At 51.8% G+C, this 14,522-nt stretch overlaps 1 protein-coding gene across 1 annotated transcript; it reads right to left on the reverse strand.

Moving 5' to 3' along the window:
- Nucleotides 1-567: 567 nt before the first annotated feature.
- STX6 (syntaxin 6) lies at nucleotides 568-13,777 on the reverse strand. The gene is made up of 8 exons (XM_051625436.1): nucleotides 13,699-13,777; nucleotides 10,747-10,916; nucleotides 10,122-10,216; nucleotides 8,657-8,719; nucleotides 6,344-6,466; nucleotides 4,972-5,078; nucleotides 3,286-3,380; nucleotides 568-1,710 (listed from the first exon to the last, which is right to left on the reverse strand). The coding sequence occupies exons 1-8, from the start codon at nucleotides 13,731-13,733 to the stop codon at nucleotides 1,634-1,636; spliced, it is 765 nt and encodes a 254-aa protein (XP_051481396.1). The 5' UTR covers nucleotides 13,734-13,777; the 3' UTR covers nucleotides 568-1,633.
- Between the last annotated feature and the right edge of the window lie 745 nt (nucleotides 13,778-14,522).

Consider the following 14,522-nt stretch of genomic DNA (forward strand, 5'->3'; position numbering starts at 1 on the left):
GTGGGGAGGAGTGCTCAGTCTGGGCTATGCATTCCAGAGGTAGAGCTGTCTGGTGGTGAGCTTCCCGCTCGGGGAGGATGATTTTCAGGGCGATTTGCAATTTCAGCAGAAGTCTTAGCGTCAGCACCAATTAACTTCCTCCCCCAGCCCCATCTGAGACCCAGATGGGAGGTGTAAACCAGCCCATCCCAACTCTTTCAGTGTTCACTACTTCAATGGGGGAGCTGGCTTCAGGAAGAATTCCATTTTGCTTTCCCAAAGAGTCACCCCGTGTCCTGCAACTGGTGTTTGCAGCATGAACACCCTTCTGCCTGTGTTCCTCCCCAGTGGGTACTGTTCAGGTGAGCCTTCTTCACCACAGTTTGGTATCTGACCACCCAGCTAACTCCTAATTCATTGTACAAGGGAGACAACAGAGGGAGACGACAGGCTGTCCGACACTGCCGAGACAACTCGAAGGACAAACAGCTCAAAGGTAACAAAAGGACTGGGAAGGAACACAGAAACCTGACCTAACTTTGAGTCTCCAGCCTTTTGGTTGCTTACAAATGGAGGTGTTCAAAAAAATAGCAGTTGGAAAAATGAAGACATCCTATTTACAAGTTCATATGCACTTAAAATACATGATTGAACCCCACTCCTCTGGTAACGCGTCACGCACCTGCAGAGAGAACGTGGCTCGAACAGTCATCCAAAAATCTTTTAAAGTTTTTTTTTTCCTTAAAAAAAAATAAGTTATTTTAGACCTGACAAAGCACTTGCCAAAGGGAAGCAGCTGTTAAACAGAAGCAGTCAGTTATACAAGGGCAAAGAAAAGCATCAGTCAATGAGCTTTAGAGGCTTGTATAACAAAGGAGGCAATTTCAAAAGCTTTAAGAAACTGACTCTCCAGCCAACGGTTGTTTGCCAGCTCTCAACTTGCATCGACAACCCGTGTGTAAAGCTCTGGGGTCTCTAACAGTGCCCAGCCAGTGGCAGGACACTCCACCCTGCAGCTCACCTGCTGTCAGCTCACCTGCTGTCAGCTCCTGCCAAGGGGTGGCTGGATGGGAACGCTCCGCTGCCGACTCACAAGGGTAAGTTGGCGGCAGGGAGCTGCCTGGTGGGAGGAGGGCAGCGTGGGGTAGTGGGGGTTCAGCCAGGGCTCCCCTCCCTCACTGTGGCTGCCTGGGGTTTCATGCCACCACTCCTCCTGGTAATGCTTTTGGCTGGCAATACGGTTTGTAATGCTCAGTGAATTAATTCGTTTCTTCCCTCCCTCCCCCTCATCCCGTCCTTCCCAGGGCTCGCTGCTCTGTCTCGGCATCCGGCTTGGGACCGCAGCAACCAGGTCCTACCTGCACGGGGTGGAAGCACAGGGGTGAATCCCCCTCCCTCCTGCTGGCTAGGTCCAGACCTGGAGCCCAGGGCTGGATGGTACTGCCCTGGGGGAGAAGGCAGCTCCAGTCCTCCACCCCCTCTCCCCAGGGCCAGGTGAGCAGAGCTGAGGTCCTCAGAGGAGAATGGTGAGAGCTGGATGCGGGTTTTCTTGCTGGGGATCTCTGTGGGCGGACGGAAATGGTGAGAGTTTCATTTCCCCATACTATGGGGGGGCAAAGGGGCGGGGAGGGGGCGTCTGAGGAAGTTCAGTCCATCACAGGACAAAAAACAGGATGAGCACCACCAGCAAGATGACAAAGAGGATGATAATTGCACACCACTGCCGTCGATCTGGAAGGAAAAGGAAGCGTCAGTCTTCCTGCTTTACCAGGGAAAGATAATCAAGGGAGAGCTCTTCTCCACTGTACTGCAAGGCTCCCACTTTAAGCTTAAAGAAGCCATAAAAAGCCAAAGCAGCAGCTGCTTTGGCAGTCTGCCCTGCTGCACCCCATGGGGCAACAGCATTTCTCCTCCAGGATGCATCCATGTTTGGGGACAGCTGTGGGAATTTTGAGGCTTTCCCCTCAACCAAGTTCAAACAGATTTGACAAGCTGGTTCAAAAGCAGTCAGGAGGAATGAGCAGAGAGCTGCCGTGTGTTGCTGGTCATTCTTGGAGTAACCTGTTTGCTAGAGGAACAAGAAGGGGTCTGGTAAAAACTACCAGGATGAGTTTGTGGCAGGTCCCCTTAGAAGAGTGCCAGGAATTAGTTTTCCCCTGGATGTCTACACCTGGCTGGCTCGATGAATGCTCTGCAGAAGCTGAATGCTGCATCTCCTCTGGGAGCTGCTACCTGTCCAGTCATGTCTGCAACAGCAGAAAGCTTCTGCAAGACAATGGTGCTGCAGCAGAGAGAGAGCTGCTGGCACATCCCAGCAGTGCAGCTACCTGGAGCAGAGCCCTCTTGGTCAGCCCCAGCACGTGCCATGCCAGGGGGAGCAGAAATGCTCTTTCACAGCTCTCAGAAGCAGGCAGCAACAATCAAGTCTTTTTCCCAGAGGAAAGGGGGATACACAAGATTTGCCCAGCGGTCATGCCGCCACTAGGCTACTGGTGACCCCAAGGGCACTGTCAGCACTCCAAATGGTCTCAACAGGGCTGTATTTCCACCACCACATAAATACCCTGGTCAGCTTAATCCCACAGAGCAGGAACACTTCTCCCAACTCACTGCTACCTCCAACAAGCTCCTCCAAGCACCCAGGGGAGAAGGGTAACAGAGGAGGTGACAGCCAGGCACCCTGCCAGGACTAGAGAGGCAACCCTGCGGCGGGGACTTCCCGGCAGGCACGGGCTTCCTGTCTGCTCTGCCTGTGGCTCAGGCACAGCCTTATAAGGACTTTTCTCATGGGTTCAGCCTCCCATCCTGGCACAGAAATCTCCCTTTTCCTCTGCTAACTGAGAGATGTATCTGACTGACAACAAGCCTGAGGGCAGGTGAGATTTGGGAAGGGGCTTGCCGCATGCAAGATTTGGGGCAGGGAAAGCCACGTGGAGTGGTGAGTGTTTTATGGCACCTTGAAAGCTTTTGTTCTGCAGGCAGCCCAGAAAACTGCAGCAGTGGGAAGCTGCTGAGCTTCCCCTCCTACCATCTAGAGGGGGATTTTCCCACCACAGCAGTAGCAGCATAAATAGAAAGGCATCTGTAAATAAAACAAAGGCAGAGGATAGGCTGCAGAGCAGTGTCTAGGCAGGACCAGCTGCAGGGCTTGGACGTGTTCCCCCTCTTTCAAGCACCAAAGGCTCCCTCCCCTCTGCTTGGGTCTGGGATGGCTGTTGGTGGGTGGGAGCATGCAACGTTGCAGCCCTGAGATCTGAGGGCTTGTCTCTGCCTTTCCAGGACGGGATCCCACTTCCCAGGACTTACCGCTCGTCATGTGAGACACTTTGGCGAGCTTCTTCATGACGTTATCGAGCCGCGACTGAGTGCTGTCCAGCTCGTGGGAGAAGTCATCCAGCATCCTGGGGAGAGAGAAGCACAGCACTCATCAGGCAGTGGTGTGTCCCCTGGGGATTTCTCAGTGCTCTCACACTGTGATCAAAACACTGATGCTATCAGTGTATCGCACCTTGGCAGAGAAACGCGACACGGCCTGGTCTCCTGAAGCACCCAAGGTGGAAAAAAAACCTGCTGAAGCAGCTCTGCTTGGGTAGAAAGTGAGAAGTCATTTGGGACTCCTGTCAGACTGGTCCCCCCTCCATGTGCTCATGGCTGAGCTCTACACATCCCTGCAAGGTGAGGAGTGTGGGTTTCCCTCCTTTGAAGAGGAAAGTCTCATTTATAATCTGTGATTAGCAGAGACTGGTTAGATAGATTTAAAGTCCAAGCTGGCACCTACATCTTTTTTTGTTCAGGACTTGCAGTTGAAGCTAAAATCTTGTTCCAGTCATGTCAAGAAGCAATGAGAGATGCAATTGCTTTTAAGGTGCTTTTTTAAGCTATACATGGATGTTACCCCTCTACTTCCTCCATACAGTGACTTGAATGGATCTGAAAGCTTTCCTGAAGCTCTGCTTTGTCAGTGCCAGGAACCCATTTGAAGAGAAACAAGCACATCTAGAATCAAGGTACCAATCCAATCGTCTCCAGCCAGCAGGACTGTTAAGTTCAACATGTTTAAAAGGACAGCTTCTCCTTCATTTGGAGTTCTAAGGCACCAGTTAAAACTTCAATTCAGCAGGGAAAAAGGAAGACCTGTAAAAACCTTGTTTTGCAGTAGTTACCTACTCCTGTCTATCTAGCAAGCACTGATGGCTTACATGATGATCTAGAAATGGACACACCACACTGATCTGCTTCCATAAGAGCAGAAGACTCTCATGCTGCAAGACTTCAGAAAGGAGGTCAGTTTTAAGTTCCTCCTCTCCATCAAAAGAACACATCACTCCACACAGGACATAGCCCTCCAGACTCCCATCTGCCAAAGAAGGAGGGTTTTTAGGCATGAATCCTTCAAGCCCCTCTGGAAGTCAAAGCTGTTAGCCTGTGTAACTGAAAACTTCTGTGCTTGTTTGCAAAGAACAAGAACTGGGAAAGAAATCTAATTTATATGTAAATGATGGATGCAAATGACTCTCTGAGCTACCCTTTAACCCTTTGCGTAGGCGAGAGTTATTTTTAGCTTTAACTATCAATAGCAGCTCTGTGCTGCATGTCTGAGAGCAGCAAGACAGAGCTGAGAGCTCCTGGGTCAAGCAGTTCTCCAGGGGCAGAACAAAACCCCATGGAGTGGGAAAGCACCCAGTCTTCCCTATATATAGCACCTCCCTCCCTCATCTGTTGCGTACTGCCTGAAGCCAATGAGTATAACTCAGTGAGAGTGCTTGAAAAAGGAGAGGGAAGGAAAGGTGAACTGGCAGAATAAGACTGCAGCTGAATCCTTTCAGGCTGCAGCAAGAAATGCTTTTCATTGCCTAAGATCAAATGTTGGCTAGGAGAGGCTGCCTGAGGGACAAAGAAATTCAAGGCCCTAGCAGGGGCAGAGGGCCCCCCAGCTGTGTTGCAGCCAGCCCCATACCCCACTGGGTTTTTGGCACCACATCTCACACTTACACTGCCTGCTCCTCCAGCTCCCCGCCGATGCGCTGGGACATGTTCTTCAGCACCCCGATGCTGCCAGAGACCAGCTCCAACTGCTCATCTTGCTGCTCCACAATCAACTGGGGCCAAAGAGAAGGGAAATGGGCAATTACAGCTCTGCTGTCTCCTGCAGCTTGGATCACAGATGGATGGATACTTGCTGCTCAGCCAACATCAGCTGCAGGGCCTGGACACAGACCTAAGCCACTGGGAATGAGGACCACACTCCAGCACAGCTGGCTGCAGTGTCCTGACTTCCCTGCAAATCCAGCCTCAGCCCAGCCATGCCCCCTCCCTTCCCTGCTGCACCCCAGACCACCAAGATGACTCTTTAAAGCCAAAAGGGCTGGTCAGGAAAACCTGTGCAAGCTCCCCTGCTTGCAGCAGGTACCAGAGAGCCACTCTGGTCCTGTGCCTGGGAAATGTAACCTGTAACATGCTGCAGCTAACAAGAGGTTAATGTGAGTAAAAGGCTGCTGAAGCTTCTAAAGCTAAAAATAGTAAGTCTGGCTCCCAGTGTGCCAAAGAAAGGAATGGGTCTGCTGATGTTTTAAGTCATTTTCAGGACACAGTCATGTTAAGGATTAGATTTACCCTAGTTACCTACTTCTGAATCGATTTATCTTCCTCGAGTCACTAGGTAAAACTTGTCTGAGCCCTGGGAAGGTGTCATGGGTCAGGAGCTTTAGCACGGTTTGTCACCTCTGAGAAGCTGCCTGTTAAAAGGCCCGTGTTTGGGTGGGCTGCTGCACGTGGGTCTGCATGCTGCCCGGGCACTTCTGCAGACAAACTTCCTCCAGTGCCAGGAAGCACCTCGCCAGGGGTTCTCACAAAACCCTCACCATAGGCTTTCTCATGAACCTCATGTTGACAAAGGCAGGAAAAGGAAGCAGGCACGTGCTCCCCTGCTCCTAGCCTGTTCTGATGAAGATGCACACAAACAACAGCAAACATCAGCTCATTTTTTAACCAGGGGAAGTTGTGTAAGAGAAACAAGCTCTCTTCTGTTTGCTGCATTTCTACTCTTCCAAGGATTTCAGCAGTCCCTGTAGTACTAAAGCATGGTGTGCTACATCTTACAGCTCATCTTGTTTGCCTCCTGCACGGAGCAGAAGACTCAAGCCTTAAAATCTCTGCTCCAAGATGCATCCAAAGCTGTGCTGTACAGAAAATGCATGCACAGGTATATTCTGCAAGCAAAGAAGAGCGCTGTCAGGCTCCTGGATCTAGACCAGCCAAGGACTGGATTTCTTTTTTTTTTGTGCCCTTGCAGCCTGTACCTCATCCCCCTGGCACCCCTTTGGCAAGCAAAGGTATTTAGTCTATGTGGTGCCAGCTGCCTTACCTGTTGTTGAGCTTGCTGCTCCTCAATGAAGTGTGAATTTGCTAATTGCAGCTCCCGGTCCAGACGGCTGTATTTGTCAGCTCCAGAGCTCCAACTCTGATTCCCACTTTCTCCCAGGAGCACCTAAACAGATGTAGAGAGCTCTTTGCAATGCCCTTGTGCCTGCTCACAGCCCCTCTACAGGGTGTAGTGAGAAGGCAGACAAGGCAATACCCCTGTACACACATGCACAACATCCTTTTCCACTTGCTCTGTCACTGCTCAGCCAGAGTGCTGTCACAAACTACACCACCACAATGCCAGGCTGGGAAGTCTCCACAGCCAGATATTGCAGATATCCCTCTCCAGCAGCAGGAGAGCTGGAGGACAACTTACAGAAGGTGTATGCAAAAGGTCTGCACAGGACAAAGGACTAGCAAAGATCTGCTCAAGAGGCAGCACTGTGTGCTACGACACGGAAGCTGGGAAGTATATGGATATGTTGTGTCAACATACCTACAGCTCCAACTGAACACTGTGCTGGTAATGACAAGGGGCTTAGGAGAGTCTGAATAAAGAACTTCACCAGTTGAGCTGACACTAAAACAGTGGACTATGTAACCACTGCAGTGCTCTATGCTCAGGTTGATTCAGGCTACCTGTTTCTCTGGCACACGGCTCAGTTGCCAGCATACAAGATTACACTTGCCACCTGTTCTACAACCTGAAGGGAGAAGCTTGTGCAAAGCAAACAGAGAGGTAGCTTTCCAGCTGAGGAAGTCTGGAGAATGGAGGTGGCCTTCAGGCCAGGAGCTGCAGCCTGCAGCACTTTAGAACGGGTTAGGGAGCTCTGCCCACTCGTGGAGGCAAGGCTGTCACTAGACTTGTCTCACAGCTTCTGGATGTGGGCAGGAGGTGCTAACTTAGTCTTTGTGAACACAATGACCAGGCTGCTCTGGCAAGCTAAAAAAAAGGCAGTGTCTACAGTTCATCTGCCTTAAAAGGTTCAAGGGGGAGTGAGGCCAGCTGAGGGACTGACCGCACAGGAAGCCATGGGAATATCTGGCTTTGCCCAAAACACTTAGCAAGATCCTGGTTCTCTGCTGCTCATGGCAAGTGTGGCCACTGATTCTTTAAAGTGGTACAGTAGTTTTGCTGCTGCTTCCAAAGAAAGGTTTCTGTTTGCCAGCCTTAGCCTGAGGGTCAGGTCAGCACCAGCCTGCCTGTCAGACACAGAGGCATGCTGGAAAAGCAGCCCTGGCTTTGCTGTCTGGAGGGAAGGTGAGGGGCTGGAGAAGGGAGAGGAAGACAGCAAGAGGAAGTCAGCTTTCCTGACCAGATGTTGCTGCATGAGCTGGGCCATACAGTCTCCTGCAGCTCACAGGAACTTTGAGCAGAGGAAAGCAGCAGAACACTGAGATGGCTACAGGCTTGTTTGAGCAGGGGTGTGAGGGACTTGGCTTCTTCAAGCATTTGCCAAGCATGTCAGTAACCCCTTAACAAACTCAGGAATCACCTCTGTGCCTCTCAGTAGCTTGTAGTAGTTTGTCATTTTTGCCACAAGTGGCAAGACTGATGCAGCCAGGTAAGTTCATTGTACAAAGTGCATACTAACTTTGACTGAGGCAGTTCTGAGATCTCCTTACAACCTCCCTGCCAGCTGGGGAGAAGCACAAGCAGCATCTATTTCTATTCCTTAGGTTACAAATGCAGACAACCCACGACTCCTTCAGCTTCTTCCCTCTTCTTACATAGCTATCTATTAGGAGAGGCAGCTGTGTGAAGCGATATTGCAATATTTTGGCTCCTGAATACAGCAGAGTGCAGGGTTACATTCACTGACATGGATTCTGAGCCCGTTGCCCCTTAGGAGAAGGGAGATTCCCCTTTCCAAAGGATGATGCAACACTGACAGTTGTATGCAACCAGAGCTGAAGACAGAGACAGATGGTGAGAGCTGACTTACGGCTTTGAGAGACAGGCTTGGAAGAGGGTGGCAGCAACGTGCCTGAGAGAAAAAGCTCTCTCTGGTCAGCAAAACAGGCACAGTTCAAACACACAGCTTGGCTGCAGCATGCAAGCCCCTTCCCAGAAGTAAGGTTTTTTTAAGGGGATGAACCACAGATAGGACATATACTGCAATTACAGCTTTTATGCAGTTTTGATCAACACTATACCCTCTACCTTACCATCTGGGGCCTCGAAGCAAGTTAAAATGGAAGCTTCACCTAAGACACACCTTAAGACAACAGCTGCCAGGGCTGGTAAATTCTCCTTGCTCAAAGTACCAAACAGCTACTGCATTCACTCAACTTGTCCATTTCTGGTTCTCACCTGCCTGTTTTTTCTTTCAGCCAGTGCTTGCATGGAGGAGTTTGACATCTGATCCTTCATATCCTGTTTGTTCAATGAAAGGAGAAGTATGTCAGCATTGGATCTGAGGTGACAGGGAGCTTCAGGGTACTACAAGGCTGCCTATACCCAGCAAGGCTTCTTTACAGGGAGTGAGGAAAGGAAGATTTTCTTTGAAAATGTGATTTTGAAGAGTCTAGATGGATATTCTAGAAACCTTCACTGAGGTTCATTGTTTTAGTAATACCAAAATCAATGGCAATATTCTGAAAATATTCCTTATTTACTGCTCATTTTTCTCCCCTACAGCCAGAAACAATTTGATTGGGATATTAAACTAATTTTCTCATTGATAGACTGTAAGGAAGAGCCATGTACTTCAAGGTCTTGGGAAGCCTGTAACTCCCTGCACTTTATTCCCAGTTGTATCTGGTTTTATATTGCACAGAAGATATTCCTGTCCTGTGGCCATCCTCTCTGACTGCACCTCTGAATTTCATTTAACAGTGAGATACTGCTCCAAAACCCATTAGCCTGCATTTTTCAGCCAGGAAAAGAGAACCATAGAGTGGGTTTGCCACATCCTGCCTGTTTGGGAATGGACTGCACCAAGGGCAAGGCAGTGAGCACTTATCTGCTACCTGGGGCAAGAGCAGTTTTGGGATCAGTTCCTAGGCAGCAAGCCTTAGGAAGTGCATCCAGACCCCAGGACTGCAGCTTGCTGCATTTTGTGAAGCAGGAACATCAGAGTCATGAGGGGCAGCAGAAACTAAGCTATACTCAGTGTAGCTATTAGTAGGGAGAAAACTTCCTAACCAGCAGCTTGTTACTAGGCAGTGAAGCTTTTTGGGAAGGTGCTTCTCTATTTTTTTACCAAGTTGTTAAAATCCTCCTTTTGCTTCTCAAGTGTGAGCTTAAACTGGAAAAAAAAAATTAATAAAAAAAAATTCTTCCCCAAGTTAAAAATAAATCTAGTGGTTGTTTGGACTGTTCTGTAGCAGTAGGAAGTTGGAGTCACCACATCAACAACACCGGGCTTTAGCCATCTGTCAGGGTTCAGAGTGGACTCTCCATTTTTGAAAACCAGTGCTACAAAAGCACAGGACAGTCCCAATTTCCTTCACCTCTGAAGGGAGGTTCCGGCCTCCCCTGCATCCCAGCAAGGTCTTTACTCTTCCACCCCAGTTACTACAGGTTCCCAGCGCTGCTGTTGCAAAAGAGGTGTGAATGCTTAAAGAAGGGCACACTATGGGGCACCTGCACCCCTAAACCTGTCTGGGCAGCCCCAGGAGGGAACGCACGGGGAAGAGGAGGAAGCCTGAGAGCAGGCAGCAGGTCTATTCTCTCCACTTCAGCCCAGAAAGAGACACAAGCTTTCCTTTTTTCAATCCCTTAATCACTCCTCCTGCCCTCCTCCCCTCTCCCACCCCAAGCCCACACTCCTTACCCTGACCACCTGCCGTGTGCTGGTGATGAAGGCTTTCCTGATGCCCAGCTCCGTCGCATCCAGGTTGAACTTCCGCGGGTTCGCCTCAACAATGCGTAGGCAGAGAGTCAAGGAGCCCCTGTCAGCAGGGCTGGGGACACACAGCTGCACCCCCACCCCGAGCCTGCTGCAGCAGGGGTCGACCCGTGGCCACTGTGCTTGTGCCTATGCCTGAATTTTACTAGCAAAGCACGACACACTAGAGGAAAAAAGCCAGGAAGCTGCTCTCTCACGCCTTTGCTTGGTTCTCCAACGCTGCGCGGCGCTTTCAGGAGTGTTCAGAGGAACACAAGGGAAAAGGGGTATTTTCAGAAGCCAGCTGAGACTATGCCCGACTACACAGAAATCCAAATTCATCCAACACAACAGGCTTTCTAGAACAAAGCATCTGAGAACATACCTTGACAAAAGGAAGCCAAAAAGGCATGTTTGCTGCAATTTCTCGTTTGCGGTTTGAGAAGAGCTGATGTAAATGTAAAAATTCAATCCCAAATAGTCCTGACTTCTGCCAAAAGTTACTGCTGGTAAGTGCTGGTACTAAGCTATTTAGTGTGCCCCTACCTCCAAAGGACCACAGAAAGGATATTAATTGTCTCATCCAAGTCTTCCAGGTCCCACTCGATGCTCCGCAGGTTGTTTCTGAGCTCATTAGTGGTCCAGTCGATTTCTTCTCTTGTGGCGATGGAGGGATCCTGCAAGAGCTCCGTCCACCTCTGGAAGAGCCCCTGGGCAGTGTTCACGGCCTTCTGCACCTCCCTGCAGCCAGGGTGATCAAAGAGAAGTGAAGGGATTATCACCAGTTGCTCCGCAGCAGTCACACCAGGACAGCGCCGTGTCCAGCTGAGCCGGGAAGCACAGGTTTGTCCCAAACACCTTTCCTTCAAACAATGTTCAGTTTGTTTTGTAAAAATAAGGATTTGCCATACTTGCAAAGTAGGCAATCCTGTCTCTTGTTGCGGCACAAAGTGCCTAGCAGCAACTTCCAGGTCAGCTATTACTGCAGGGATCTGTTTCTTTAGGAAAGGTTTCTGTTGAGTAGCACACAGGCAAACCAGGGCAGTGTCTGAACAAGGCAGCTCTTTGGCAATTAATATTTTGCATTCCTCTCCACAGCTTTACTCTGACTACCTATGTAAGATACCCCAAGGCACACAGAATTCCAGGAACTGTCCCCACAATACAGCCAGGCAGACTGTTGAATGCAGCACTGTTTATTTTAACTCAGCATGAAAAAAAAATACACAGCTCTACTACACTGGCTTGGGGAACAGAAGTCTTTTCTGCTGCCCTAAGCTTTTTGGAGATGAGAGCATTCAGAGTATGGGAAGGCAGGCTTTGCTGACAGCACTGAACGATGCTGTGATTGGTTTGGGGTGAGAGGGTCTGCAAGTTTGGGTCATGGTCCATCAGTATGTACCAGCTCTGGGGTCCTCAACTGCTCCCCCAGGTTCATGGGATGAGGGACACGGAGGAGACCAGACTCTGCTGGTGAGAGGTGGCCAACGTGAGCTTGCACCCAACATCTAAGTAAGATGTAGGCGTTAATCCCCAGTGAAATAAAGCAGGTTAAGCAGTGGGGGAAGCCCAGGACAGATGAACTGAGCCCACACCCTGCAGGGGTGCCAGGACTGCAGCTCTCTCTAGGTTATACCCTGGCCTTAAAGACTCAACTCTGTTGCTGAAGCTGCAGTCTCTCAGCACCCTGATGCATGTCCCTCCTTGCACATCTGTGGCTCTGAGTCTGCCCCATCTAGTGCCCTGAGGTCAGCAGCCTGCACTGAGGATCTGGCAGCCTTCATTTCCTTCACAACTTGCTAGCAAAACCTTCAGGCTTTTTTTCAACTGGGCACACTTGGCAAAGTACCGACAAGCAGGGATTCAAAGCAGAGCTGAATGTTCTTCGATGGGAGGTGTCACGAACTCCAGGACTGCCAACTGAATGCAAGGTGGCAGCCTCCACCAGCCCCTTCCACCCCAACCTGCCAGGTAATAATTAACACTGGGAGTGGCAGCACGTCCCCTCTTCCCTCCCAGCACAGTGCAGGAACCTCTCTGGAAAGTCTGACAGGACATTTGCTCCTCATTCACAGCCACTTGCATTGTTTTTTTTTTTCCCCCTTAGCACCAGTTCAACCTGACAGAATGATTCACTTTCCCTGGCTGCACCAGCATCCCCTGCCACACCTCTTGTGCACACATGGCTTTCCCCACTGCTGCCCTACAAGCACTTCTGCTGCTCCTCAGAGCTGTTTCACTGCAACGTGGGGCCATCAACCAGCCCGCAGCTGAAGCCCGGCCTCCTCAGGTTGGGTTTTAGAGACTAAGGTGCTATTACTGTATTAAGATTATTTACATCTACTCTGTCCTAGTGAGGTCACATCTGGAGTACTGTGTCCAGTTCTGGGCTCCTCAGTACAAGACACACAAGGAGCTACGGGAGAGTCCTGCAGAGAGGTATGAAGACCATTAAGGACTGGAGCACCTTGCTTATGAGGAGAGGCTGAGAGACGTGGGTCTGTTTAGTCTGGAGAAGAGATGACTGAGAGGATCTTATCCATGCTTATAAATATATAAAAGGGTGGCTGTCAAGAGGATGGGCCCAGACTCTCTACACTGGTGCCCAGCAAAAGGAGGAGGGGCAACGGGCACAAACTGGAACACAGGAAGCTCCCTCTGAACATGAGGAAAAACTTTGAGGGTGACAGCACACTGGAACAGGCTGCCCAGAGAGGTTCTGGACTCTCCTTCTCTGGAGATATTCAAACCTCTCCTTGACACGTTTCTGTGCAACCTGCTCTAGGTGAACCTGCTTTAGCAGCCACCCTGGACTAGATGATCTCCTGAGGTCCCTTCCAACCTATCCTGTGATCCTGTAACTGCAATTTTCCTTTCCTCCCACCTCAACCTCTCTTGGTTTGTGATTGCCTTTGCTCAGCTCCCTCTCTCCTTGCCCCCTCTCACGACCACTGCCCTCTCCCCTGTCTTCTCCCCCATCTGGATCCCCGCTCCGACTATTCATCTTTCCACCCGCACCCCGAGAGCTCTGGCCTTTGGCGGATAAACCCTGACAAGCCTCCAGGACTGACATTTCCTAAGCGATTGCCGTTTGGGGGTGGTGGTGGAGACACCCGGGCCGGCTGCCCCTCAGCTTGGAGCCGCACCTGCACCTCCTCATCCTTCCCCCCAACCCCCAACTCTGGGGGGGCACCTCCAAACCTTGGAGTGGGGGGGGGGGGGGTGGGGGGGCCTTTTGCGGCCGGGCCTCCACGCCGGGCAAACCCAGCGGGGCTTTTTGGCTTGGCGAAGTGACACCCACCCCCACTCCCACCCCCCATCACCTCAGAATCAGGGAGGGCTCCGCCATTTTCACACCCCCCCCTCCCGTCACCTCACCCCCGACGGCCGCTCACCCCCCCCCCCCCCCCCCCCCCCGACCACCCCCCACCCCGGAGCCCTCCCTTCCCCGCCCCCCACCTCCCCGAGGACAACCCCCCCAAAGCACAGGGCCGGGTCCCCCCGCCGGCGGGTGGGCGCTCACCCCTTCACCACGAAGAAGGGGTCCTCCATCGACATGGCGCCGCCGCCGCGCGCCGCCCGCCCCCCTCCCCCGCGCTGGCCACGCCCCCCCCCGCCGCTCCGCGCCTGCGCACAAGGCGCCGTGGCCTGAGGGCGGGAAGGGGCGGCGGGTGGGGCGGTCTGTGAGGGGAGGTTTTTTGTGCTGTGGGGAAGTGCGGCTGTCCTGGCTTATTCCCAAGGGGTTTGTAGATCTCCCACCCTGCTGGGAGGCCCCCTTAAGTGCTCAGAGGCCTAACGGCTTCCTCTAGGAAAGCGGCATGCGGGAGGGTGGGACCCACCCGGCACCCACCCACCCACCCACCCACCCACCCGGCTGGGGAGAGGCGGGTCTGTGGAAAGGGGTTTGGGGGTCCCCGGGGGACAGCAAGCTCAACGCGAGGGATGCAGGGCGCTGGAGCAGCGCAGGAAGCCGGCAGGATGCTGGGTGGCATCGACAAGGGCATCGCCTGCAGAGGTAAAGAAGTCAGGCCGCACCTGTTCAGTTCTGGCCCCCACGGCAGCAAAAAGGTGTGGGGAGGGTCCAGGGAAGGGGCCACAAAGGTGATGCCAAGGCCTGCCGAAGCCTGTCAAGGCTGAGAGGGCTGGGTTTGTTCAGCCTGGGGAAAAGGCAGCTTAGGGGAGGCCTTGTTGCTATGTACCAGTGCTTACAGAGCGGCTGCCAAGAAGGTGGAGACTCCCTGTTCACAAGGAGTCGTGTGGGAAAGATGAGGGGCCAGGGGTACAAGTTACTCCTGGGGAGGTCCTGATTGGGCACCGGAAAAAAGCCTGTTCACTATGACACCAGTT

The sequence above is a fragment of the Apus apus genome, chromosome 7 (assembly GCF_020740795.1).
Source record: "Apus apus isolate bApuApu2 chromosome 7, bApuApu2.pri.cur, whole genome shotgun sequence".
Lineage (NCBI taxonomy): Eukaryota > Metazoa > Chordata > Aves > Apodiformes > Apodidae > Apus > Apus apus.